The 27,852-nt window shown below is 36.2% G+C and overlaps 1 protein-coding gene across 5 annotated transcripts; it reads left to right on the forward strand.

Moving 5' to 3' along the window:
* The first annotated feature begins 6,680 nt into the window (after positions 1 to 6,680).
* arid5a (AT rich interactive domain 5A (MRF1-like)) lies at positions 6,681 to 27,823 on the forward strand. Of its 5 annotated transcripts, none has more exons than XM_048210973.1 (8): positions 6,681 to 6,802; positions 11,503 to 11,591; positions 20,286 to 20,451; positions 22,079 to 22,131; positions 23,176 to 23,273; positions 23,471 to 23,624; positions 25,625 to 26,878; positions 26,991 to 27,823. In XM_048210973.1, exons 1-7 carry the CDS (start codon positions 6,799 to 6,801, stop codon positions 26,855 to 26,857), a joined length of 1,797 nt encoding a protein of 598 aa, XP_048066930.1. In that variant the 5' UTR covers positions 6,681 to 6,798; the 3' UTR covers positions 26,858 to 26,878; positions 26,991 to 27,823. The 5 variants fall into 5 exon arrangements, with proteins under 5 accessions (XP_048066930.1, XP_048066931.1, XP_048066929.1 ...); XM_048210974.1 differs by having other exon boundaries at positions 25,625 to 26,853; positions 26,984 to 27,823; XM_048210975.1 differs by adding an exon at positions 7,924 to 8,088 and having other exon boundaries at positions 6,683 to 6,802; positions 25,625 to 27,823.
* Positions 27,824 to 27,852: the final 29 nt, after the last annotated feature.

Genomic DNA, 27,852 nt, shown 5'->3' on the forward strand with positions numbered 1-27,852 from the left:
TTACCTGCAATTCTCTTAGGATAGAAGGAATGGAGGAATATTCTGGAACAACTTGGCATTTCTGACTGGCTGTCGGACATCTTGGTTTGGAGAGAAAAAAATTCCAAAGTCTTGGCACTTGGTGGCAGTGTATAGGATGATGAACTAGTGTCCGCCGTAGAGGCTGATGTGCAACTATGCTATCAAAACTCATATGTATGCAAGAAAACGTTTTTTTAAATAGCTGTCCACTCTAGTGATGTGTTCATAATTTTTTAGGGCTTACACTGCATGAATAATTATGCGACACCGATGAGTCAACGATGTACTATAGTACAAGAAAACGTAACAGGATGTGAATTTAGTGCAAAAAAATATTAAAATGAACTAGTTTTAGTTTAAAATTTAGTTTAGGGTTTTGTGACACTAAATATAATTATAATTTAAAAAATATTAAATATAATTTCTTTCTTTTTTTCTTTTTAAGTGAAATAAGACCTGTATATGTTCTTGACAAGTTCTGTGAAATTCACTTGCACGCTTGTGCACCTGCTAGTAAAAAAAAAGCACCATTATTTTATATCGATTTCATCCTAAAGGCCTATCTTATATAAAAGATACAATTTTGTTCTATATATTTGATCTTTTTCTCAGGCGTCTATGGGTGAACTTTATTATGCTGTAAATGATGAAATCAGATCAGCGTCTACTGGTGAATGAGTCAAATCTGACTCTGTAGCTTTAGAGCAATATGACCAAACCGTCACACTTCTTGTTAACTCTTAACGTCTGTTTTCTGCTCTAGTACCCCTCCACATCTCATTCTTTGTTGTTACCCCTCTTTTTGACTGTCTTTCTCTCACTACTTCTCTCTCTGACATGAATAAACGGGGAATTTCTACTGTCTCTGAATCTCTGTTCTTCCACTCTCCATCAAAGCTCTGACTTCAGTATTTCTTCAGTGACTCACTGATGCAAACGTTCAACGTAAACGTTCTTCGCTCACAACTCTCTCATCTGCCCACTCAACATTAGCCTCCAGCTTCAGATTCTAGTCAGCGATCATATAACGCTCAGTGACCCTCCGCCCAGACTGGTCAGCATGTGATATTGTAGTTCTTGACAGTAATGTGAAGTTTGTGCTGAGAACTGTCTGTTCAGTTGCTGACTTGGATGTTTTGAAGAACCCAAGCTCCACCATGAGGAAATGTATTAGTCAATCCAATGGACTATAATGTGTAAAACGGGGTTGCTGAATGAGAAAATATTTCCAAACTCGATTTTTCCATTTTCTAACGAAAATGTGAATGGTGCTTCCCCACGCAGAACTTGCCTCCACAATGCTAGGGTGGTTGCCAGGGCACTGTTATGCGGTTGCTAGAGTGTTCCGGGTGGTTGCCATGGCATTGCTAAGCAGTTGCTAGGGTGCTCAGGGTGGTTGTTTACTGGCCCCTATATGGATCTTTCCTTTTTTGCCTGTTTAATCGCCAACCAAGATTGAAATCATAAGCCATCGTTCATGAGACACAAATGGTGCAGGATTTTTCAAGGATAAGCAACAATAATAGTGATGCTTGACAAAGCAGTCACCTCTAACCAACATTTTCTTACATAATTCCGATATGAAAACACAGAAATAATTACATCCTTAATCATTCGATTTGGTGGCGAGTTTGAGCCTTGTATGTCCATTTGATCCAGAACAGCAACTGTGAGAAGCACCAGAGGTGTTGTGAAACTCTGGTGTGATCTCAGACTGACTAAAACCTGAATCTCTCAAATTGAATATGAAAACACAAGTCATAAACTCCCTAATTTCCATTTCATCTGATATCAACATAAGCAATTTCATACTCCCCAAAAAGCCGTGATACACACTGGTTCATGGCGCTCAGGACGGAGACGCACGCTTTCACTCCCAATAACAGGGAGGACGGATGTTTTGTCTAATATTTCACCTGAGAAACTCCCTCAGAGCGATTGGCTCTGGGCTGAAAACTGTTATTGTGACATTTAAAGGTTAAATATGGTTAAATGTCAGGAACTATGCGGGCAGGTGAGAGAGGCCCCATCCATAAACGAGACATCCGAAACTTCGACAGCAAGAGTTCATCAGCGCACGAAGATATCATGCCGGTACATAACATCTGACAGCTTCAAAACAAAGACATATTTTTTCTCTCTAAAATCATGATGGGGTTTTCCGGTGTTCTTTTTTATAGTTCACGCTCAATATGGCAAATGTAGGCACTATATAATCATGATCAATTTATGACAAAATGATGGCTGTAATGGTGATGTTTTGCATTTAGCGGGGCATTTCCCCACACTTTATGCATATATCGTCATCCTTAAGACACAACGTTCCTGAGTGTTCTTTGATTATTATTTTTGACAATGGTCTCATGTCCTTAAAACACCTTTAATTTCATATCAAACTGTTTTAATTCCAGTCACTGTGAGTGAATCTGCAGTTCAGAAAGTCTTGCAAAACATGTCTGTTCCTCAGAAATTCTCTTTGATTAAATGTAAAAAAAAAAAAAAAAAAAAAAAAAAAAAAAAATTTTATTAGCAAATATTATTTAAGTAATATAGGTTTTATTTTGTATTTGGTAACTCTATAAACAGGTTAAAACCTTGATTTTGTAATTTTCCAGTATTAACATTAAATAAACAGCAATATTAAACAAATAAAATGTATAAAATTAAAAAGTAAATCAATAAAATGAAAAACTACTATGCCAGAATGGGTAACAGAGTTGAATATATAACCTTAATCAAGATATGACTCAATATGGACCAGCTAGTTTGGGACTAAATAGTTTGTGGTTAACGATAAACGTGCACTACCGTTCAAAAGATTAGAGTTGGTAAGATTTGTTAATATTTTTGAAGGAATGCTTACAGAAAAGAAATATTGTGAAATATTATGATTTAAAAGAACTGTTTTCTACTTGAATATATTGTAAAATGTAATTTATTCCTGTGATCAAAGCTGAATTTTCAGCATCTTTACTCACATGATCCTTCAGAAATCATTCTAATATGATGATTTGATGCTCAAGAAACATTTATGATTATTGTCAACGTTGAAAACGGTTGTGCTGCTTCATTTTTTTCAGAAAACCATAGCAGATTTTTTTTTCAGGAATCTTTGATGAATAGAAAGTTCAAAAGAACAGCATTTATTTGAAATAGAAAGCATTTGTAACATTATCAATGTCTTTACTGTCACTTTTTTAATGCATCTTTGCTGAAAAAAATTAATAATTTCATTAAAAAAAAGATAGAGAAATCTTAAAGACCCCAAACATTTGAACATATTTTCAATTAATTGATAATATAAATATATCATTCTTTTCCTACAGTAACTTGGGTATTAACGCAGACAGACATCCTCATGTGTTTAAACAGCTTTAATGTTAATATGATATAGCTAATAGTTTAACTAGTAACAGTTGAGTAATAATTCTCACAAAAACATGGGATTAACACTATACTGAGAAAAAAAAAAAAAAAAAAAAAAGCCTGGATGCTGAAAACAAATGTCCCATAAAAAACTTTTTAGCAGAATTGTCTAATTATTTGAATAATTGTTACAACAGTAATTTACAGGCTAGTAGTTGAAGTAAAGGTAATGTCATTTTGCAGCAGAGAGATGTGCACGATTCTTGTTATGCTAAAATATAGTCCCCTTTTACAGTTTCTGAGGTTTTCTATCACAATACTTCTGTCCTGATTATCATTTTCATAATACAAAGGGGAAAAACTGAGAACAGTACTTTCACCAGAGTCAGGGCAAACCCCTTTTTTATGCGTTTCCAGTATGTGTCTGATGACAGGTTTTTAATGCTCTTTTGACCCTGTATGAACATTTAGAAAACAATCTTTTTCAAATTTCTCATTTATTAAACGTTATATATAATCCACTAATAATGTTCAACAGTGTAGTATATAAATGCATCACTAGAACATTCTGTCATTTATGACTATTTAATTAAAATATTTTGACAAAATCACGGCTCAACTGAAATAACGGACAAGCTCAACTGAAATTTCTGGTTAGTCACCATTTTAATCACATTTTTATCTTTTCTATAGTGAACCTACATATTCACACTTCCTGTAACCTCATAATAACACTAAGTGATTTTACTATGACTGCAGACAGCAGCAAGCGCTGCGGATTACTGTTTTACCACACTAATTAAGCAATAAACAATTTGAAAACGCACTATAAACACCATATTTTAAAGCAGGCTTAAATAAAGGAGTGAAATATTACTCACCCTCTGCTTTAAAACAGACAAGTCGCGTCACTCGTATTATTAGAATGGGAGAAAGTGCAACGCAATATGGCGAAATAAGTCCCGCCTTCTCAATAAGAGCCAATCGCCGATTGGTAAAGTCATCGAGTCACTGCAGCGGGTCAGACTCGCGCCTCAGAAATTAGGCACAAGGGACGCGCATATAGGACTGCGCATGCGCATTAGCTTGATCCAGCCTGAAAAATACCGTTTTTTGTCCTGATTCGAGCGTTTAGGAACAAAATTAATGAGACAATTGTCAGATTTCATTGTTGATTTCAAATATGAAATTGAATCGAAAGTTTGGCAAACAGCTTTAGAGAATTTGATGTTTTCCCATTCAAAGAGAAGCTGCACTTGAACAAAGAATATACACTAACAAGAAGCGACACTCAATGCGTCAACACCGGCGCCCAGCAGCAGCCCTGCGTTTCCGCCATTTTGGGGTGAAAGCGAGTCGACAGTCCACTAGTTTCTATGGCAATATCAGCTGCTTTGTTAAAAAAAATACATTAAAGCTGAAATCCAACCTGAATGATGACAACACAGAATAAAATACTATCACTAGTGATCATCAAATCCTTTTAACAGTTTATTTTACACACTTTGTGTTTAAGTCTTCCACTTTTTTCACAAAACCGTTGCTCTCTAGAAACCCAGTCAGTTTGGGTTAAAATTCTTTAAAAGACTTACTTAATTATTACCAACATATGAAATTAAATTAAGGACATGCATCAGAAAAATTGTGAATGTTGGACAATAAATATAACAGCTTGATTTAGCAGTGTTGTCTAATGTCCATTAAAGCAAAAGTGTCCAAAAATGTGAATTATGCGATAACGGACACAGCAATGCATCATGTATTATAAGATCATTACGTTTGTAGCGTGATCCATTAAAACATACAATATATAGATAGTGGAGTAATACTATTATTGCTCCATTAGGTCTGATCTATAGGCTATTGTTCGCTGCAAACATGATGATCTTAGATTTATTAATTATTAATTTACTATTAATAAATGTGTAAAGTTGCATAAAATGGAAATACTCAATAAAGTATAGCTAACTACGTTACCTCAGATGGATGAATGGTTGGATTCCACAACTGGTAAAATAAAACATAGCTATATAAGACAATACAACATTTACTGTAGGAGCCATACAATTTACTGGTGACTTAATTTAAAAATCTGTTCTATTGCGCTTCTGATTTGGCAGTGAAATTCACAGATTTTGGGTGCGTAAGATGTGAAGGATTATGGTCCAGTTAGTATTTTCAGCCCATAATGGCGGCCGTGCTACCGGAGCGCCATCTAGTGGCTGTTACCCAAAAAATATCAAAGTGTCGCCTCTAGTGTCCTACTATGAATGCCCGAGAGGCGTTTCAAAGATGGCCGCTGAGTGAAATCAAATGACAAGGGACTTTGGCTGTTTTCCGCCAAAATGCAGATTCATCACGTGACGAAGTCTTACGCAAAAGAGATTGGGAGAGACGTTAGTAAATTTAATTGGATTTATTAATTTATATACAAAATAACTATTCAAAAAAAAAAAAAAAAAAAAAAAAAAAATATATATATATATATATATATATATATATATATATTGAAACGGTATATTTACTTTCGAGCTGAAAATATCATTTACTATTTGTAAAACTTTAGTAAGCTACACCACATGGTAATGAAAGCGAGGCTGTGAGGGATAAACATCGTCTGTGGGTTGTACCAGAGCCGTTAATGTGTTTTTGAAATGTTCAACTGATGAAGCACTACAAAAATATCTTTCCAAGAAATATCAGTAGACAAAAAAACTGAGCTGTGGAAAATTATAAGTGATCTAGGAGCTTTTTTACAGCGAAAACACTGCAAGTCTCACAACCTCGCTTTCATACCTGTCTTCTCTGCCCATGGTTCACAAGTGATACTTATCTTTAGTTTTGATTTCCTTTGTCATATGTTTCACATTTGTCATATTTCATCTGATTTGATCTTCACGAACACCTTGAAAACCAAGTAGGCCTACACAAAAGTTTTTTATTTAATTGCAAAATTGTTGGTTGTGTTGGAAATGAAGCTTCTTAGCTTCTTAGGAACACTGTAAATGTGTATTATTGCTCTTTGCTTACTTCATCAAAGCTTTAAATATGTAATAATTAATATTTTCCACATATTGGAGTTCTAAGATTCAGAACAAAACAGCAGTTAAGATACTAAAAGAGACACTGAAAATATTGCGAAGTGAACTCAGTCTGCACTTGATTTAGCTGAATGAAAACGTATAAAAAACAATCGTTGAAGAAAACTCAAAGTCCCAGAGTTCCTGCTCGAGTGAGGAAGTCCTGTCGAGACTGTGTGACCAATGAGAGGCCGAGCTCGAGCTCATGAGCGACACACAGATGTGTAAGCGCGTGCTGAAGACTGAGCTGTCAATTACTGTTAAACAAGGACAGATAGACATCAATACGCGCTCCTGAAAGTACAATCTGTGGACGACGCGCTCTTCGAAAATGGGTAAACAATTATATTACTATGAACTTTTACTATCAATGCGGGATAACTTCTTAATGTGTAATATTAACAACATTCAATGCTTTTTAATGAGTTTTTAAACAAGAATGGGAATGTCTGTAAACTGGTTTTCTAGTCTTTGACAGAAACCAGACCCCAGTTTTAGAAGGTTTTAGATTTAATGCCTGATTAAAAGATGTAAGATATTATCTACAACTGTATAAAACCATAAGTGATCAGTGCTTATACATGGCGATACATTTTAACATTTGAAATGACTTGGGAATTTGGTGAATTTAGGTTTATTGGGACACTTTTTGCCATTGAGATGAGTGGGAAAAGTGTCCCAATCAACCTGAATTCACCATATCTAGTGACTTGGCTTAAAACTAACTAATATCTAAGCCATTTTTTGTTACTAGCACGTTTTTACATTGCAAATAAATAATCTAACAGTGACTATTTTCAGTTTCGCAAGTAACCATTTCTGACACACTAATATTATTACTTGTTTTTTTATTACTTGTCATATAACTGACTAGTCAGAATGGATAGTATATACTTAAATTCAAAATCTTCAGTTTTCACTCAGACATTGCTAGTAAATTTCACAAACAATTACGAATATACAGCGAATTACACATTGAATTAAACATGAATTTTTTTGTATTTTCTTGTAAAACATACTCAAGTAATCTTTGTTTTATTTTTACAGCGTAGTAGTCACTACTGAATTATTTACTAGTAATTTTAAAAAAAATCCTATTAAAATAGACACTAGTTTTTTTTTTTTAAGAATGGTAAGTGGCTTACCATAGCTATTTCTGTCATTTTAGTAATTTGAGTGACAGTAATAAGGACTAGATATGAGTAACCATAACAAGTTTTGCTCTTTGAGGAAGTGGTTTAGAGAAATAGCAACACATTGCTGTTGAAGCGTAAAACCCCCCATCTGACAGCATACTGATGAGAATGAGACAGATAAGCGTATGGCACAACATATACACTTTATCAAACATCACAGACATGGCTTTCTGTGTTGATAATAACTTTTGATGTCGTCATAATTCCTTTGTTACATTATCGCAGGGTTACATATGATGTTATCGCATGCTTTGTTTTAGAGATTCCGATCGTCAGTCCGGGATGTGACACACATCAGAAGAAAAGCCGCGGTTTAATCTTACAGTATCCTGGCTGGCTTTATGTGATTTCGACCAATTAACTAATACAACGGGGACCTGTCCGCCCCATCCGTACAGCGGCAGACTCCCAGAAACAATGCAGAAGTTGCTATCGCACCAGTGATAATATCAGTCAAACTTGTCACAATCTTTCTGCACTGTGGCTCAGAAGGGGAAGTCAAATAACAGAAGGCTGTTCAGTGCCCTGGCACAGGAAACGTCTGATCTCGAAAGCCAAGCGTTGCTGGATGTTACAGACAGAGATATGAGTGTAGAGAGTGGTGAGGAGGCTCTGAGAAAGGGAAGTGGAGACTTTGAGGTGGAGGCTACCCAGAGCGAACCTATAATTCAGTGCTTGTGTGGTTTGTAAATAAGATGCTGTCAGGTGCCTGATGGTTACATTGTGCTGCTTCAATTCACACCAAACTCTTGAGCAGAAGATTGCTTGATATGCTCGGTTCTTGACCTGAAATTTGGTCGGTGTGATGATATTGTGCTCTCCTGTACCTTCTGAAGGAAGATATAGCTCTAAATAGCTCTCGTTTTTAGTATTTAATAAACACATGACTGATGAATGTATGCAAGATATTGATTTTATAATATAATCAGAGGATCCATTGGAGTGTCTGCTTTGTTAGACAGCGCACAAAGTTTTTTTTTTAATATTCAAGCAAGTATCACAGCTGTGGTTTATGCATACAGACAGGAAGTAGTGTTGTAATCATGTGGTTTCATATTAGAATGTTCTCTTTCTCTCTCACACGCCCATTTAATTCAACTCTTTACATGCAAAACTGCATTTTATAAAGCAGGCGTGCTGTAAACGGAGAGTGTTGCTCTATTCGTGCTAGATTAGCTGCTTGTTTTGATGTTTAATGTCACTGGGATTCACAGGATTGAGGTGAGGGATGTTTAAGTAGGTCTAGTAGGTGTATATGATGTTGTTAAAGGGTTAGTTCAAGTCTGTCATTATCTGATTTAACACGGCCTCATGTCGTTCCATGTCTTCTGTGTGCTAAAGACGATGTTTTGAAGACAGGGTTGTGTCGTTGTCTGTTAAAAATCGTTTTCAGCTAAAATAAAATATAAATATTAGATGAAAAACTGGAAAATTGGAAATACTGCCTTGGCAACAGTTGAAATAAATGAAATAGTAAAACTGAAATAAACTAATTAAAGCTATACAGAAATGTAAAAAAAAAAACTAAAAATATAAAGATTAGATAAAAATTTTACCTTGGCAACTAACTGAAATACATAAGTTTAAGGACTAAAATTACTAAAAAATTAAAGCTATATAGAAATATAAAAAATATGATAAAAATATAAATATCTGATTTAAAAAAATTAAAACTAGAAAATTATAAATGTTACATTGGCAACTAAGTAAGAAGTACTAAAATTAAAACCAAAATAAAAATTAATTGAAGCTATAAATATATAAAAAAAATTATAAAAATATATATATTAGAATATTAAATAATTTAAAAACGTAAAACTAGAAAATTATAAATGTTAAATTGGCAACTAAGTAAGAAGTACTAAAATCACTAAAATTAAAACCAAAATAAAAAATTAATTGAAGCTATAAATATAAGAAATTTATAAAAATATAAATATTAGAATATGAAATATTTTAAAAATGTAAAACTAGAAAATTATGAATGTTAAATTGGCAACTAAGTAAGAAGTACTAAAATTAAAACCAAAATAAAAATTAATTGAAGCTATAAATATAAAAAAATATATATAAAAATATAAATATTAGAATATGAAATATTTTAAAAACATAAAACTAGAAAATTATAAATGTTAAACTGGCAACTAAGTAAGAAGTACTAAAATGACTAAAATTAAAACCAAAATAAAAAATTAATTGAAGCTATAAATATAAAAAAAATCATAAAAATATAAATATTAGAATATGAAATATTTAAAAAATGTAAAACTAGAAAATTATAAATGTTACCTTGGCAACTAACTGAAATACATAAGTTTAAGGACTAAAATTACTAAAAAATTAAAGCTATATAGAAATATAAAAAATATGATAGAAATATAAATATCAGATTTTAAAAAATTTAAACTAAAAAATTATAAATGTTACATTGGCAACTAAGTAAGAAGTACTAAAATTAAAACCAAAATAAAAATTAATTGAAGCTATAAATATATTAAAAAAATTATAAAAATATAAATATTAGAATATGAAGTAATTTAAAAATGTAAAACTAGAAAATTATAAATGTTACCTTGGCAACTAACTGAAATACATAAGTTTAAGGACTAAAATTACTAAAAAATTAAAGCTATATAGAAATATAAAAAATATGATAAAAATATAAATATCAGATTTTAAAAAATTTCAACTAAAAAATTATAAATGTTACATTGGCAACTAAGTAAGAAGTACTAAAATTAAAACCAAAATAAAAATTAATTGAAGCTATAAATATATTAAAAAAATTATAAAAATATAAATATTAGAATATGAAGTAATTTAAAAACGTAAAACTAGAAAATTTTAAATGTTACATTGGCAACTAAGTAAGAAGTACTAAAATGACTAAAATTAAAACCAAAATAAAAAATTAATTGAAGCTATAAATATAAAAAAAAAAAACATAAAAATATAAATATTAGAATATGAAATATTTTAAAAACATAAAACTAGAAAATTATAAATGTTACATTGGCAACTAAGTAAGAAGTACTAAAATGACTAAAATTAAAACCAAAATAAAAAATTAATTGAAGCTATAAATATAAAAAAAAATCATAAAAAAACATAAAACTAGAAAATTATAAATGTTACATTGGCAACTAAGTAAGAAGTACTAAAATCACTAAAACTAAAACTGATATAAAAATGAATTAAAGCTATATGTAAAAAAAAAAAAAACAATAACAGTGACAAAAGCTCATAACAAAATGACTAAAACTTAAACTAAATGAAAACTAAAAATATAAAATATGAAATAAATTCTATAAAAGTATATAAATAACACTGTTTGAAGAATGTTTCAGCAGTTTTTGCACATAAAATGAAAGTCAACAGGGACAAAACATCTGGTTTTCATTTACTTTCATTGCATGGACATTTTGTCTTTTGTGTCCCGCAAGAGAAAGAAAGCCAGACAGGTTTGGATTGACATGAGGGTGTTTTAATGATGATCATTCTGAGTTAAAACGATCCATTTTTGAGTAATCTTAAAGTTACCCCACTGCTTTCTAAAGCAAGTTGAAAATCCGCCTTTGCTTTTTTTGTGTGGTTTTTCTGGGAAAAAACACTATCTCTGGTTTTAAAGTCAGTCATATTCATAAAAAAAAAAAAATATTAATTTGCTATCACTAAAGACATTTATGTAGGTGATGAGCTGGCTTGCTTTCGGGATATCTGCATCAACACTGAAAACCCCACTGAACACTGAAAGTTTCAATCACAGTGTTCATTCTCTTGTTTATTTGCGTGTTTACACATTCACATATGTGTAACTAGTTTGCTGGGCTTTGTTTTAGTGCTGGACCCTCGAGGAGAGGTCGATGCTGGAGAAGCCGAGCTAGAAGACTGTGAAAACACAAAGCAGGAGATGAATTCACCAAACCAGGTAAGATCACTGGTTATTTACTCAGCCTTTATTTGTGGAACACAAAGGACAGATTTCTGAGAACATTTCTTGGGTTCATCGTTTAGCAAAGGCTATCATATGACTTCAGTCGAACTATTTTTATTGCGGTTCTGTGGTAAAAGCTATGTAACAGTTCTCAAAATTTCTGCTTTCGTTCCACTGAAGAATAGAGAGAGTAAATGATAACAGAATTCTCATTTTTGCTGAACTATCCCTTTAAGGCACGAGTATGGATTATCTCCTAAAGCGTACCTGTAAACATGAATTTGAATTTGTATGTAGTTTATGTAAATGTCACATAACGGATCCTTCTGATGTTGCTGAAGTGCAAATTCGCTTGTAAAAATAACATCTCACTTCCCCTTTCGATCTAATGACTGTTGCCAAATTGATTTCTGGTATTATTGCAATATTTCGGTTACAGAGAATGCTGATGTCAGTAACAGTAGTTAGTCACATGACATATGACAATGTTGCCTTGTGGTTAGATTGTCCATTTGACTTTCATTTTGCAAGAAAATCTATTTTATGTGTTGTGTACAGGAAAAGTCAGCATCCCAGTATATTGACATGTACTGACTCAACAGCCTTTGGTCCCTTTTCTTTTTCGGTAACAGTTTTCAGTTCTTCATTTTTGCACTACATCAGAATAAGACCGTTCTGAGTGTTACATTGCAGGGATTTGATAAATTGTGGGATGTATAGTCATTTCTTTTATGCTACACACACAAATCCGCATATAAACAATCGCGGATGTTTTTTCTTCTTCTCACACTTCTGGTAATTGAAAACAGTGTTTGTATGCTAGTGCAAAGATGCATCATATTTCCAGGGTGGCGTCAGAAGTTGAAAGCCATGTGGTTTTGGTGGCGAGCGCTGGCCATGCCACTGCATCTTCTTCAGTGCGTATGAACTCATTTTGAGAGTGTTATTGACACGTCCGCTGTAGACTAACCCACGCACTTTTCCGAAATTTGAATGAGGTGGAAATTTAAGAGCTGCAGCTCACAAAAAGTCTCTCACAATGGGGTCTGTGCTACTTTTAGCCACAGTTCGATAGGGACGGGGGCACTGATCTCAGCACACACAAAAAAAACCTTCCTGTTTGAAACTTGAAGGTAGCGTTTAAGAGCTAAGCTCTTCCCTATTGTGGTCTTGATATGACTGTATTAAATTGAACGAGTGATCTTATGTTTTTGTTGCATATCAAGCACCCTCAATAGTTTAATGAGAGCACGTTTCAAATTTGTGGTTAAAGAATTATTTTCTAACAGATAGAGAAAAATGCACAAAATATATACATTGGCTATTAGGGGTGTGAGATTAAAATATGACGTCGTGAAAAGCTGTCTCGTGATCTGATATTGCCAGATTAGGACAGAATATGCCACCGCTACATTTACATTAAGCCTCCACTGTCATTTTGCTTTTTATAGAAATAACCATTTAATTCAGTTGGATAACGGTCGCTTCAGTCCCATCCAGCTCATCCAACACGAGCTGCAGAGTCGTACGTAGCGCAGCAGGAAACAGAGTTCACTGATCATGTGACGAGAGTAAGTGGCGAGTTGACTGGCGAGACCATGGCGGAGGATTCGCTGCACAACAGAGCCTAACCTCTTATTTACATTGCACGTGTGTGGCGCATTACGGCCCCGGCGAGACTTTGTTTTGTCCTCTACGCGGTGTCAACTCACACCAGAAGCGAAGCGGCTGGACTCGCGAGAGCACGAGATTTGCCTGTCCGACGTTGTTTTTCTTGATTTTTCATGTTTTTAATGGTTAAATTGTTATATTTTGTCCGATTTAATTATGTTTATTGCTATGCCCTACTTTGTTTTTCTGTAGCCTACAAACAAAGTTAATACACTTAAAAGTCCAGGGATGACAAGGATAAAAGATTTTCAAGTTTTTCAACTTTGAATCTCTTGTTGTCAATTTCTGGCCTCCTAGTGATGTGAAATATGAGCTGGAGTCTACACAGGGTGGTTATTTTGACTTTATTTTGTATTTGAACTGCGTGGCTTGGACACGGCGTCCGTCACAAATAGACTTTAGCAACCGAACGTGCCGCATTGCGGCTGGTGTAAACACAAGCATTGACTAGGGTGGCCGTGATCGACTCCGGTGGCCGCGTCAGAGCCGTAACGCGCCGCAGACTTGTGCAGTGTAAATACGGCTTAAGCGTCTGACAAATGTCTTATCTTGTAGAATCAGCGCCGCCGCTCTCTATTCACAGAGTATGCGCAATTGTGAAATTGAAAGCGAAAGTAAAACGCGAACGAACATTCAAATGCGATTTTTGAAAGCGGCTCCCTGATGCATGCAAAAAAACTATCTTAGATTGGGCTGTGTAGTTGTCACCATCTCCTCTGTATGCTTGAAGAAAAATAACTCAGCTATTCTTTTATATTTAGAATGATTTTTAACATTTTATCTTTATCGCTATAGTTATGGTCCTTGGTGTGCGACGGGCCTCGAGAACCTTTCAGTGATCAGTTTTTAAAAGAATTTTTATCTAAAGATTCTTTTTCCAACATGGAAAGGTTCCATGGATGTTAAAGGTTCTTCATGGAAACATCAATGCCAATGAAAGACCTTTTTACGGAGTGTGTATTTACACCAAGTCCTGTGGCAGAGGATATTTACACTAACTCCACCCACTATTGTCTGATTAAACCAAACAAAAATACACAAGAAATCCCGCTGATAACAGCGTCCGACCCAAGTTTGAATCCGCCTTTGTCTGAACTTATTCTTCTCCGCATATCATCTCAGAGAGGCTATTAAAAATTAAGAAAATATTTGAAAACTGGAAATTAAGTACCTAAAGATGATTTAATACTGGGAATTAACTGTTTGTCGGATATAGGGTTAGGAGTAGGTGTAGGAGGCGTCATCCGTTTGTAAATATAATCAAATACACTGAATATGTTATTACTGCATACTGTTTTATAAAATACCACAATACACTGAGGTGCAGATATCATAAGTAACTTATTTTTGAGAGTCCTTTTGAAAGCATTCTCATTAACGCATTTCTCTTGATTAAAAGATATTTAAACATTTATTCCAAGAACTTTTGTTAACACACTATTCCTCGAAGCTGCTTATCATCAGTGTTGTCAATATAACAGGAAGTGTTTGGGTAGATGGCAATCAGATAAATCTGTATATGAAATTTCAGTGAAGATGACTCAATTCAGGACAGACTGGAGCTCAGCCGTACCCATAGCAAAGAGCATGTGTCAGTGTGTTTTCTCTGTTGTATTCACGGCTGAAGCGAGGGAAAGAATGAATCAGACTCTTTTAGATTGCCCCAGCTTCTGGGCCTACATGTATGATATTATTCCCTTTACATGTGAGAGATTTACACTTAGACATCAATGTTTACTCATTCCAGTACACTGAAAAGGGGCCTTCTTTTCTTCTATATTAGTCAGAGGTTAGAATAAAGCCTTATATGCTCAATATTAGTCATTGTAGAGGCCTTATTCTGGGAAGAAGTTACCCTCTCTGAGGAACTCTATTCAGTGTGAAACTTACTGACTGAACATTGCTTTGGCAGCAAACAGCACGGCTCAACCACCAAAGTCATCAAATGGAAATCCAAAGCTTTCTGTGCGCAATGCATGTAGTCACTGGGGAATTTCTCTTCTCAAGCTGTTATGAATTGTTTTTGGCGAGTGAATGTGATTTAACCAAATGCTGTTTCCAAAAACTGTTTCCACAAACAATTAAGCCTGCTGAAAAGCTTGAGTTTTAGCTGGTTTAAGTGCCCAAAACCCCTCTAAAACCAGCCAAATAAGACCAGCAAACCAGCTTAGGAAAGAGAAAGAGGTCATATTATACATCTTTTTGATCAAAAATTAAAGTAACACTTCATTTCGATCGCCAACTTTAGATATTCTTCTCAGTAACTTTGCAACTACCTGTCAACTAGCAGTCATTACAGTATCAGTAGACTGTCTGATTAATATCTGTGAACAATTTATTTTGAACAGACATTTTACTGACTATAAGTAACTTTGCATCAAATGTAGTTGCAAAGTTATTGTTAAAGAGCACTATCAAAATAAAGTGCAACCAAAATTAATTTTCCACCCTGCTAGAACTCTTTTATACTGTAATTGGCCAACTTACAAAAAATGAAATGCATTACAATCCTAACATCCTGTTTTCCATCCTTTAACAGCCGGCTGGTCTGATATGCATCAAGCCGCAATGTATACCAGCTATGCAACTTCAGAAATAATTTGCTTACATTGACTGATTTTCTGGAGTTTACCAGGGATCTATAAGTCACATGTATTGTTACTGAGTGGGCGATATGTGGCAGCTGGCGTTCATTTCTGCATGCCTTCACTCTTTCATTTCTCACTTGCGGCCTGCCTACACTGTGGGTCATTGTCCTGCGCGTCTTCGCGTTAGCTGTTAGCAGTTCCACTTTGGCCTGATCGGCTTATAGCACATTGCCACACAGGGTGAATATGCAGTTTTTTCTGTAGATAACATTCACTTACTTCCCTGTTTCATCTGGGCATGTTCCTTCCTTGTTATGCAAGAACATCTACAAGGTTTATAAGGTGTTGAGGTGCCACATAAATACACTGCGAAAAAGCCCAAACAAAATGGTGTAGTGATTATTTTCACCAACAGAGGGGGTTGCGAGGTATTCTGATTAAAAAAGGATCCTAGGTAATTGCATACTAACTATTCATGTTAAGGTAATACTGTTAGTATGTACTCTAGAACAGGGTGCGGGATTGTTTTGCTCACAATCTTAAACATTCCTGAAAGTTAGGCCGTCAAAACGCAGTAATTCCCATGTACACATCTTAACTATACCACTTAAACTTTCAACAAATTACATTTGCAGAAAGCACATACTTTGTGCTGAAATTAAGCCTAAAATGCAAAATAATAAGCCCAATTCATAGTTTTCAGTCATGTGACTCAAAACATCCACAGAACTGCCTGTTAGTTTTCCATTTCCAAAGAAGAAAAACAATGATATTTGAACAAAATGCAAGTTTTTGGCACTTGTGATCCATATCCAGCACATGCTGCAGTATTTCAATCACTAAAAACAGCGAGACGTTATAAAACGCTTAATGTGAAAAACACTCAAAGTGCCCTAAAACAGTGATATTAAAAGATCAAATTCAGTACACAGCTTATTAATGATGATATTATTGATGATGCACTTATGTGTCGCATTTATATTCTGGGTTCATCTGCTCGCCTGTACAAATTATGCATCATCAATAAGGTGTATTTTTAATTTGGTCATTTAATATCATCGATTTTCTACATTACGACTTACTACAAGCCTGGTAAAAATGACTAAAGGTGACGTCACGTCATCACAAATTAAGGAGAGTAAAGCTAGAGCACACACAGCAAATAACATTTGATAAGTTAAACAAAAAGTCATTAAAAAACAAACATACAAAAATGTTTTGTCTCCGTTTTGTTAGTTCAGAGACAATAAGTGAGGTTTCCATTTCAGAAATCTGGTCACCTTATATCACAGACATGGATGATGCCCCGAATCATGTGGCTTGTTGTGAAGAGGTGTTTCAAGGGCTGTGTCTGAAATCGTCCCCTATACCCTTAATAGGGCACTATTTGAGGGGACAGCCATTTGTAGTGGTGTCCGAAACCATAGTGGACATTATTGAGTGCACTCATTCAATCTCATAATGCACCGCAATATGCTTTTAAAAAGAGTTTTTATTTTGGATATGATATAATTTATTATGGATATGAAAGTAAAGTTTTTTTTTTTTTTTTGTCCCAGTTAATTAGTACTTAAGTACATCTTTAAATGTTCTTTGTTTTATTGTCTACGAAATATGGTTAAAGTATACTGCCGAATGTACTGAAAAGCATTTATGGTAAACTGAAACATACTTAGTCATTTCTGTTTCAACATGTCATTTCTATTAAAACGTGTGTGTCATGTACTTAAATATGTTTGTAATTACACAATTTAGTACATTTAAAATATATTATAACAAATCAAAATTATAACCAAGTACTTTGCATGCGCTTTAGTATGTTAGTCAAAACGCCAAAATATACTTCTTAAGCATAACAAAAGTACATAATTATGCACTTTAAAGTAAAGCTTAAGTGTCATGAAAGTGAACTTACACTTAAGTGGCCTTTTATTTCAGCAATATTACATTGTCTGCATGTACAGTTTCTTTCAAACATATTTTTAAGATCTAAGTGTACATTTAAATACAATTAAGCACATTTAATTGTTAGTAGTTATAGTTATCATCCTTGTTTTGAACATCCATTTATCCTGGAGTTTAGCTTCTTCCATCTTTAGATTGAATTGCAAACTGAGATCTCATAATCCCAGTCTAATATAAATAAGAAAGTCTACGTTCATACTCTGTGTTTCTGATGAAACTCGCAAGTTTTGTGGATTAGCTAAAATCACTAACTCCCACCCATTGCCTTTCTCTCTCTCTCTTGCAGTAATTGCAGAGTTTCTCATGTTTGCACCACACGAGTCTTTATGACAGCATGGAGTACAGCAGTAGTGCAGCTCTCCTTTGTGAAAACCCCATCAGTGGTTCGGTTTCCCTTCAAACAGGATGTCTGGTTACTTATTGAAAGTGGTGGTGAAAGCCAAAGCTGTTGTGTTTTCAGTCTCACACTCTGAATATGACTGGTCTCGGAATGGAGTTGCATGAACACCTATATCACCTGCAATTTTGCATGAGGCTTTGAGAAAATGAATCAGTGAGAAGATTTATCAGGCTATTTGTGTGAAAGTGAAATTCGAAGGTTGTTCGAAGCACAATTACGCCGCTTCCTGTAAATGACACAAACTCTCCCACATATATTCATATCTTGCCTATATCGTGTACAGTGCGCATGCATACTGTATATTTATTGGTTATTGAACTCTTATGTTGGGAACTCCTGAACTGGACAGAAATTGACCAGTTATGTGAAACAGAAAAATTCCCAACATCTCTGAACAAAAACATGTCTGTCACATTTCATTTCACAGACATTTCACCTTTTTTGAGAACTTTTTGCATTGTGACCATTTAATTTCCTCTCAATTTTTCACTGCCCTGATGTGTCTTGTTGGGGACAAACAGTTTAGGACCCTTGAAACCAGATATGTTGAATAAAGACCCGGAGTCAAAGTTTAAAATAATTAATAAATTGAAGAAAAATGTAATGAAGAATAGTTTCATCAGCAGAAGCCAGCTTCAAGTCTCACAAGGAGTTCGTATGCCGCTCCCCATACATTCACGTTTCCACAGCAGTTATACTCTAACAGAGTCAACTAACTACGTCATCACTTCAGGTTGGATGATTCTGATTGGCTAAGAAAAATAGACAAGATTAGACATTTTCCACATGTGGACAGATAGCAAGAAGCATATCTCCCTTCGTCACGGTGATGACGAGGGGGACCCTAGATTTAGGTACCGGATGTCCTTTTGGGGTCATGACACGGCGTCTGCTGGTCTCAGTACAAATGACCTGCACAGAACTCTTAGCGCACATACACAGATACACACGATTCACAGCTTCTTCAATGCTGAAGTTGATCTGAGATCTGCTCTGAGCAGGAAACTTTCCCAAAACATACTGATAACATGTTCTTTTCTCTCAGTGAGAGGTACAGAGGAAAATAGATGCTTTAACATACATTGAAGAAGTCATTCAAATATTTTAACGGGAATATATATGTTGATTAATAACTTAAAAGATATATATTGAAGCGGCAGTGGATTCCAGAATCCACCCCTTCAGTCTGGAAATTTTAACTTTTTTTGTAATTGTTATTTTCATGATTCTTGTTTAATTGTTATTACTTGAAAACAAATAGTTATCTAAATTGTTTACCATTTAAATATTCGCAATTAATAAAATACATCAATGCATAACAATACAGTGAAAAATTTCAAATCAAATCAAATAATGTATAACAATTGTCATGAAAATAATATCACAGTAGCTATGTTTCCAGGTTTCCATCCACCTTTTATTTTGGGATATCGCATAAAAAACGCTGGATGGAAACGCCAAGTTTAGCATAAATTCTAAAAATGCACATAAAAAACGTATACGCTCAAATGAGGCGGATACAATTTTTATCCGATAAGAAAACTTGTGCGTAAACTGCGATGGAAACACATTTACCAAAAAAAATTCATCAATGTTATTGCAATGCAATGTTATTGCGTTTTGTCTGCGGGCTCTGAGATGCAAGTAATTTATTATATGCAAATATATATATATATTTTATATAATATATATATATATATATATATATATAATATCTTATAGTATCTTTTGATAGATACTGACCACTGCAGACCGGGAACACACAAAAGAGCTGCAGTTTTGGAGATGCTCTGACCCAGTCGTCACAATTTGGTCCTTGTCAAACTCGCTCAAATCCTTACGCTTGCCCATTTTCCTGCTTCTAACACATCAACTTTGAGGACAAAATGTTCACTTGCTGCCTAATATATCCACCCACTAACAGGTGCCGTGATGAAGAGATAATCAGTGTTATTCACTTCTGTCAGTGTCATAATGTTATGCCTGATTGGTGTATATAATTTTTTCATTTTTTTTTGATTTAGTGATTTGGTGTCTTTTAACCATATACCATTTTTCCACCAGACCAGCAGGGAGATGGAGAACTTGGTATCCACCAATAGCAGTGAGGAGAGTTCCAGAACCGAGCAATCAGAGAGTGAAGAAAGGACCTTTGTGACCAATCTGTACTGTTTTATGAAGGAAAGAGGCACGCCAATAGAGAGAATTCCCCACCTTGGCTTTAAACAGAGTGAGTCTGAAGACGGTTCTAATATAATATAGTTTAAATCAGTGGTTTTCAGCTGCTTTTGCTTCAAGATGTAGAATTAGATGTATAAATCATGTGGTAACCCAACACCAGAACCTCAACTCTCAAAATCATACAAATATAATTATATATATATATATATATATATATATATATACAGCTATGGAAAAAATTAAGAGACCACTTAACATTGATTTCTGAACTTGGAGTGGTCTCTTAATTTTTTCCATAGCTATATATATATATATACAGTACAGTCCAAAAGTTTGGAACCACTAAGATTTTTAATGTTTTTAAAAGACGTTTCGTCTGCTCACCAAGGCTACATTTATTTAATTAAAAATACAGTAAAAAACAGTAATATTGTGAAATATTATTACAATTTAAAATAACTGTGTACTATTTAAATATATTTCACAAAGTAATTTATTCCTGTGATGCAAAGCTGAATTTTCAGCATCATTACTCCAGTCTTCAGTGTCACATGATCCTTCAGAAATCATTCTAATATGCTGATTTGCTGCTCAAGAAACATTTAATGTGTACAATTGTGTACAACATGTGACACTGAAGACCGGAGTAATGATGCTGAAAATTCAGCTTTGCCATCACAGGAATAAATTACTTTGTCAAATATATTTAAATAGTACACAGTTATTTTAAATTGTAATAATATTTCACAATATTACTGTTTTTTACTGTATTTTTAATTAAATAAAAGTAGCCTTGGTGAGCAGACGAAACTTCTTTTAAAAACATTAAAAATCTTAGTGGTTCCAAACTTTTGGACTGTACTGTATATATATATATATATTACCAAGAACTGCTTAGGGCCAAAAATATTCAAAAATTGCTAAGTATTTAGATTCTAAATGGTTTGATGCTCTCAGCAGCATTATTAACATTTAGCGTAGTTTATGAGAACAGAACACACCTGCAAACTATTTTTGGGTTGTGACTAATATAAAAAACACACTGTGTCGGTATCTGTCATAGTGCACTTTGGTGTGAAATGATTTTGTTGTGAGAACTGCTTGATAAATTAACTAAAATATAAAAAAATCTTAAATCAGTCTTGACCTTCTCAACTGTATCCAGCTATTGAAATCATTAGTCATAATGTAGTCCCATATCTTGCATGTAATATCATTGCATTTTCAGAATTTTTACAAAAAATTGTTCGGTTGGCGGCATTGTCAAGCTCAAACATGTCACTCTGTTAACAGTGTTATTGTACAAAATTACATTTTTAATCTTTAATTTATGGGAAATATACACTACTATGTTAATTAATTTGGTACAAATCTAGCAAGCCACTGCTGAGTGAAGCTGCATTTAGGATAAATTTGCAACCCTGTTGCCCCTTCTAGCTTTGTTTTTCTTTTTTTCTTTCTCTCAAATCAAAGTTTTAACCTATTTAGCAGTGTTCCAGAATTTGGTATCAGGGTTATATATCTCACATAAAATGAATAAATAATAATAAAAAGCACCTCCTTTTTATTGAAACAATAAAACGACATTTCTAAGTGTTTCTGTTCCCTGTTCATGGGAAGTGCCATCTACATATCATCACTTGGTTTTAAGATTGCGTTATGTTTCTTTTTTCCAGTCAACCTGTGGAAAATCTACAAAGCCGTGGAGACACTTGGAGGATATGATGCGGTAAGTATCCTCAAGCAAACAAACCTTTCACAACCTGCCGCTGGTCTATCTCCCCCATCTCTTGTTCATGCCACTGATAGCATTATCTTGTTGATATATTGTGCAAGAATGCCAACTGCCCAAGTGAGGAAGTTGAGAAGCAGGTCATGCATTTGCCTCTTGCTCTTGCACAGTGGAAACTATGATGGCTTTAGGTCACACCATGCTCACAGCAGTGACCGTTAAGACCACAATGAGGACGGGGGTCCATCCTCCACCTAGCTCTTTCTGCCCAAACCTGCTTCTACAAAGCTTTGTTCTCTCACCCTTAAGTTTCCACTCACTCTAAGGTGCTAAAGTGTTTGTATTTTTAATAAGTGTGCGTGTGGTCAGTAAAACCGATGTCTGACAAAACTGTGTCTGTCTGTGTGTAATTTTAGCTTTGGTCAGAGGGGGTCTTGTTTCTCTCTGTGCATTGGGTCTGGGAGTGGAAAGTTTGACCTTGTACTCTAAAAAAGTGTCATGCTAAAAAAAAAAAAAATGCCATTATTGCATCAGTCACACTTTATTCCAGTAACACATCTAAAATGAATGTGTTTGCTGCCTCTAAACAGAGACTTCAGAGGATTGCCACCTGTCAATAAAAAGTACCTCGGTCATTAACTGATTTAGCAATGTGTCAGGCAGTAAACGGTGGTATTCGCATTGTAAAGCTGAAACCTTTATCAGCCTGTGAAAATAAATTTGGGGTATGTACTTAGACACATATGAGGCAACCTCTGAAACTTAGCAGTGACTAATCATGAAGTTCCACTATGACAAGAGCTGATCAGACTGATAATGCAATGCATGCAGTATGTGTAGTTACTTAATATTCCTCAGTACTCATTACAGTGTAACGAAGACACCTTAAAATAATTTGTATATTGTGATGTGGTTTGGCGCAGGCATTAGCCTCTGTCTTGTAATTGCATCAACGTCATAGATGCATCAATATACGGTAGGCAGTTAAATTCAGTTCTCTTTTCTGCTGAGGGTGTATAATGAAGTTGTGTTTGCTCACAGGTAACCGCGCGGAGGCTATGGAAGAATGTGTACGACGAACTGGGTGGTAGTCCAGGCAGTACTAGTGCAGCCACCTGCACCCGCAGACACTACGAAAGGTAAACCCACTTGCAATCTCAACAAACCTAATGATTTTAGGTGTCACGTACAGCTATGGCACATATATGGTGCAGAACGAGAAGAGGTTGCAATGAAAACTCTTACAAGACTCTTCCTCACATTGCCCACAAGATTCAGAGCACGTGCATTGACTGCTAGACCATGGCTCCAACAGTAAAACTCTTTCTTTGTGCAGGTTGGTGTTGCCCTTTGAGAGGCAACTGAGAGGGGAGGAGGACAAACCGCTGCCACCTTCCAAACCTCGCAAACAGTACAAGAGAAGCCCTGAGAACAGGGGAAGTAAGCCAGAGAGCAAGAAGAAGAGGAAGATGGAGAGAGAAGAGTGCGAGGTGAGCGGCAAGAAATGGATCAAAGAAAGTCTTTGTCAAACGTACTGTGCAGTGAGAGTTGAGCAAAATAGCCATGAGAAGTAGTGAGAACTGAGTGATCACGCAAACAGATTGTTGAATTGATTCATTGAAAAGGACTGTCTGAACCAATTAATGGGAATTAATCTAATGATGTCCATGCTACTTTATTAATGCTTGCATATCTTGAGACAAGGAGGGATCACAAAAGAAGTCTTTAGGAAACTTGATGACCAAAATGCTCTTTAGAACTTCACAATAGAACTTCACAGTTCACCCATCTATGAAAATTCTGTCATCAATTACTCAACCTCCAAATCCGTAAGACTTTCGTTCATCCTCGAAACGCAAATGAAGATCTCTTTGATAAAATCTAAGAGCTTTCTGTACTTTGACACTTCAAAAAGTTCATGAAGAGATCGTAAAACTAATCCATATGAATTGAGCGGTTTAGTCCAAATTTTCTGAAGAGACTCAATCACTTTATATGATCAAGAGATTTAATTTAGGCTTTTATTCACATTTAAAATTGATCAGCAAGCATAAACAGAAGCTCAACCGAACCTGCTTGATGCGTGAGGACAAACCTTATTGGTTCTTGCGGACGCTCAAACATGCTGTGTAACACGAGAATGAACCTCATTGGTTCTTGTGGAAGCTCAAAGTGATGCGTAACACGAGAATGAACCTCATTGGTTCTTGCAGAAGCTCAAACGTGATGCGTAACACGAGAATGAACCTCATTGGTTCTTGCTGAAGTTCAAACATGATGCGTAACAGGAGAATGAACCTCATTGGTTCTTGCTGAAGCTCAAACGTGCTGCGTAACATGAGAATGAACCACTTTGGTTCTTGCTGAAGCTCAAACGTGATGCGTAACACGAGAATGAACCTCACTGGTTCTTGCTGAAGCTCAAACGTGATGCGTAACACGAGAATGAACCTCACTGGTTCTTGCTGAAGCTCAAACGTGATGCGTAACACGAGAATGAACCTCACTGGTTCTTGCTGAAGCTCAAACGTGCTGCGTAACATGAGAATGAACCTCACTGGTTCTTGCTGAAGCTCAAATGTGATGCGTAACACGAGAATGAACCTCATTGGTTCTTGCTGAAGTTCAAACGTGATGCGTAACACGAGAATGAACCTCATTGGTTCTTGCTGAAGCTCAAAGTGATGCGTAACACGAGAATGAACCTCATTGGTTCTTGCTAAAGCTCAAACGTGCTGCGTAACACGAGAATGAACCTTATTGGTTCTTGCTGAAGCTCAAACGTGATGCGTAACACGAGAATGAACCTCATTGGTTCTTGCTGAAGCTCAAAGTGATGCGTAACACATGAGAATGAACCTCATTGGTTCTTGCTGAAGCTCAAAGCGATGCGTAACACGAGAATGAACCTCATTGGCTCTTGCTGAAGCTCAAAGTGATGCGTAACACATGAGAATGAACCTCATTGGTTCTTGCTGAAGCTCAAAGCGATGCGTAACACGAGAATGAACCTCATTGGCTCTTGCAGAAGCTCAAATGTGCTGCGTAACACGAGAATGAACCTCATTGGTTCTTGCTGAAGCTCAAAGTGATGCGTAACACGAGAATGAACCTCATTGGCTCTTGCTGAAGCTCAAAGTGATGCGTAACACATGAGAATGAACCTCATTGGTTCTTGCTGAAGCTCAAAGCGTTGCGTAACACGAGAATGAACCTCATTGGCTCTTGTGGAAGCTCAAACGTGCTGCATAACATGAGAACGAAAGTCTTAAAGGTTTGGAAATGACATGAGGGCGAGTAATTAATGACATAATTCTCATTTTTGGATGAACTAACCCTTTAAGCAAAATCATCACAAATATCTCTATCACCCAGCCCTACGTACAATACAATCCAACGGTATATACAGTAAATCTGAATGATGCATAGTACATGTGTGAGGATGTATCTGTCTGCTCCTTGTCCTGAAGCATCTCACTTTTGTTCTCAGGAGAAAATGGGATCAGATCATCACTGTGAGAGAGGCATGTGTTCCCATCACAGTACATGGATGTCATCGTCCGATCGCCTAGACTCTGAGAAGTCGTCCACGGTTCCTGTCCATGGTCCGCACCCTGGCACCTGCTCCAGGGAGAACCCCGTCCTTCAGACTCCCACCCCGGCTGAGGTGATCTCTCCCTTGGAGAAAAAGAAGCGTCTGGCCCAGGCTAGCCTCACCGTCCCTGCCTCTGGCTCCTCTGAGGATGGTGCAGAACTGGAGAGACCCTCCGTCATTCAGCTATCCCACTCCTCCCAGTCTCCTGCTTGCCCTTCATCTACTCGCACCCGCCACTCTTCCGATGGCTCGCCCCTCCCCGTCTCCTCTCCGTCCGGCTCCTTATCCCGTACCCCATCTCCTTACTCGGTCTCCTCCGAAGACTGTATAGCCGTGACGACCCAGAAGTCTCCAGTCAAAGAGACTGAAAGTAAGACACCTTCTCGTTTGCCCACTCTCCCCACATCCAAGGCTGGTAGCACCAGACTTTGCAGGCCTCTCAGCTGTTACCCCAACAGCAAAGAACTTGCCAACTATCACCACTACCATTACCGGGAATTCCTGCAAGCTGGTCCACACCACTCCGAAAAGACCCAAAGGAATCTTTCATGGACCTCGGATGGTAAATCCGGCACCAGACTTATATCCCACAGGCTGCCCTCACCTGTCTACCCCAAAGCCTGCTGGGTCCCTCATACCTCCAGCTTCTCCAATGTCCCACCGCGTGATCCCAGCAGGCCTGTGTCACTACAGCACACTTTTAAGCCACACATGTCCTACCACCAGCACCTCCTAAAGAGGCCCACCACCGATGATGCCTACTTGAAGATACCAGTGCCCTCTCAACTTCGCATGACGGACAGGAAAGATAAAGCAAAGACTATGTTGCCCAAGCCTCTGCCTACCCAGCAGTACCTCCTCCACCCCCATGGCGGTCTGACAATGCCCTACCTGCCAACCTTAGAGAGACCCCGGGGAGACTTAGCCGAACAGTTGAAGGCTCTTCCTCTTCAACCTGTACTTCTTCCAGCCCATCTAACAATACCTCAGACCCACTCTATGCATTGCCCGCCAGTGGGCACCCCTTTTCCTGGGTCTTATGAGGCTGCTTTGCCCTCCTACCCTTACCCGTTTCCAATCTGGCATCCACCTAATGGGTACAACATGACGGGCATGCAGCCATACTGAACTATTCTGAAACTACTGGTCCTGAAGGGCCACTGTCCTGCAGAGTTTAGCTCCAGCCCTAATCAAACACACAAGAACAAGCTAAACAAGGTCTTCAGGCAGGTGAGTTTTTGATCAAGGTTGGAGCTAAACTCTGCAGGACCGAAGTCGCCCATCTCTGGTCTAGACTTCAATTGTGCTTCAGGACTACAAGTCAACATGAAATCAAAACCTAACCTGTTTATTTTTTTAATACATATTTTAGCCATGTTATTCAGAAGAATAACGTGATCAAAATGTAATATCACGCTCAGACTCACCACTTCAACATGAGTGCTACATGTCCTGGCTGTTAAATTAATACAGACTCTGATGTGGAACGGATTTTTCAGGATCATTTTACATGAAGTAAAATGAGTTGTGAATCATTTCATGTTAAATTTGAAAGACTATTGCCAAATGAAAGACTGTTACATACAGTATGAGGTCCTGTAACTGGTGGAGCATCACTTGCAGCACCACATTTATGGGATCGATTCCCAACAAACACAAAATACTGATCAAATGTATGCACTGTAAATCGCTTTGGATGACCAAATGCTGTAAAAATGTCAATGTTACATATGTTGACAAGTTCATCTATGTAGCTATATCTGCAAAAGAGAATAGCTTCTTAGTTGATGTGGATTAAGTGTAAACAATCTTTCAAGCCATTAATCTAATGAATACAAATTACTTGTGGTACAATTCAGGTATAAGTTTTTTATATTTTTATAAATCATTACCAGGGCTAGTCTGTCTCAAATTAGAATTTTCATACAAGAGTAAATCCTTTTTTTATTATTATTCTTTGTATTAGTCTCAAGGCACTTAACACAAAATCCACGTGTTTGACAAATGCACCAATAATGTGAAAAATGTCTGTAATGTACAATTGTATACTGAATGTAAAAAATATTTTTGTATAAAATAAATTTGTCAAGATCATGTCAGGTCTTCCAGACAATTCCTGTGAA

This window comes from Megalobrama amblycephala, linkage group LG12, assembly GCF_018812025.1.
Source record: "Megalobrama amblycephala isolate DHTTF-2021 linkage group LG12, ASM1881202v1, whole genome shotgun sequence".
NCBI classification, from domain to species: Eukaryota; Metazoa; Chordata; class Actinopteri; order Cypriniformes; family Xenocyprididae; genus Megalobrama; species Megalobrama amblycephala.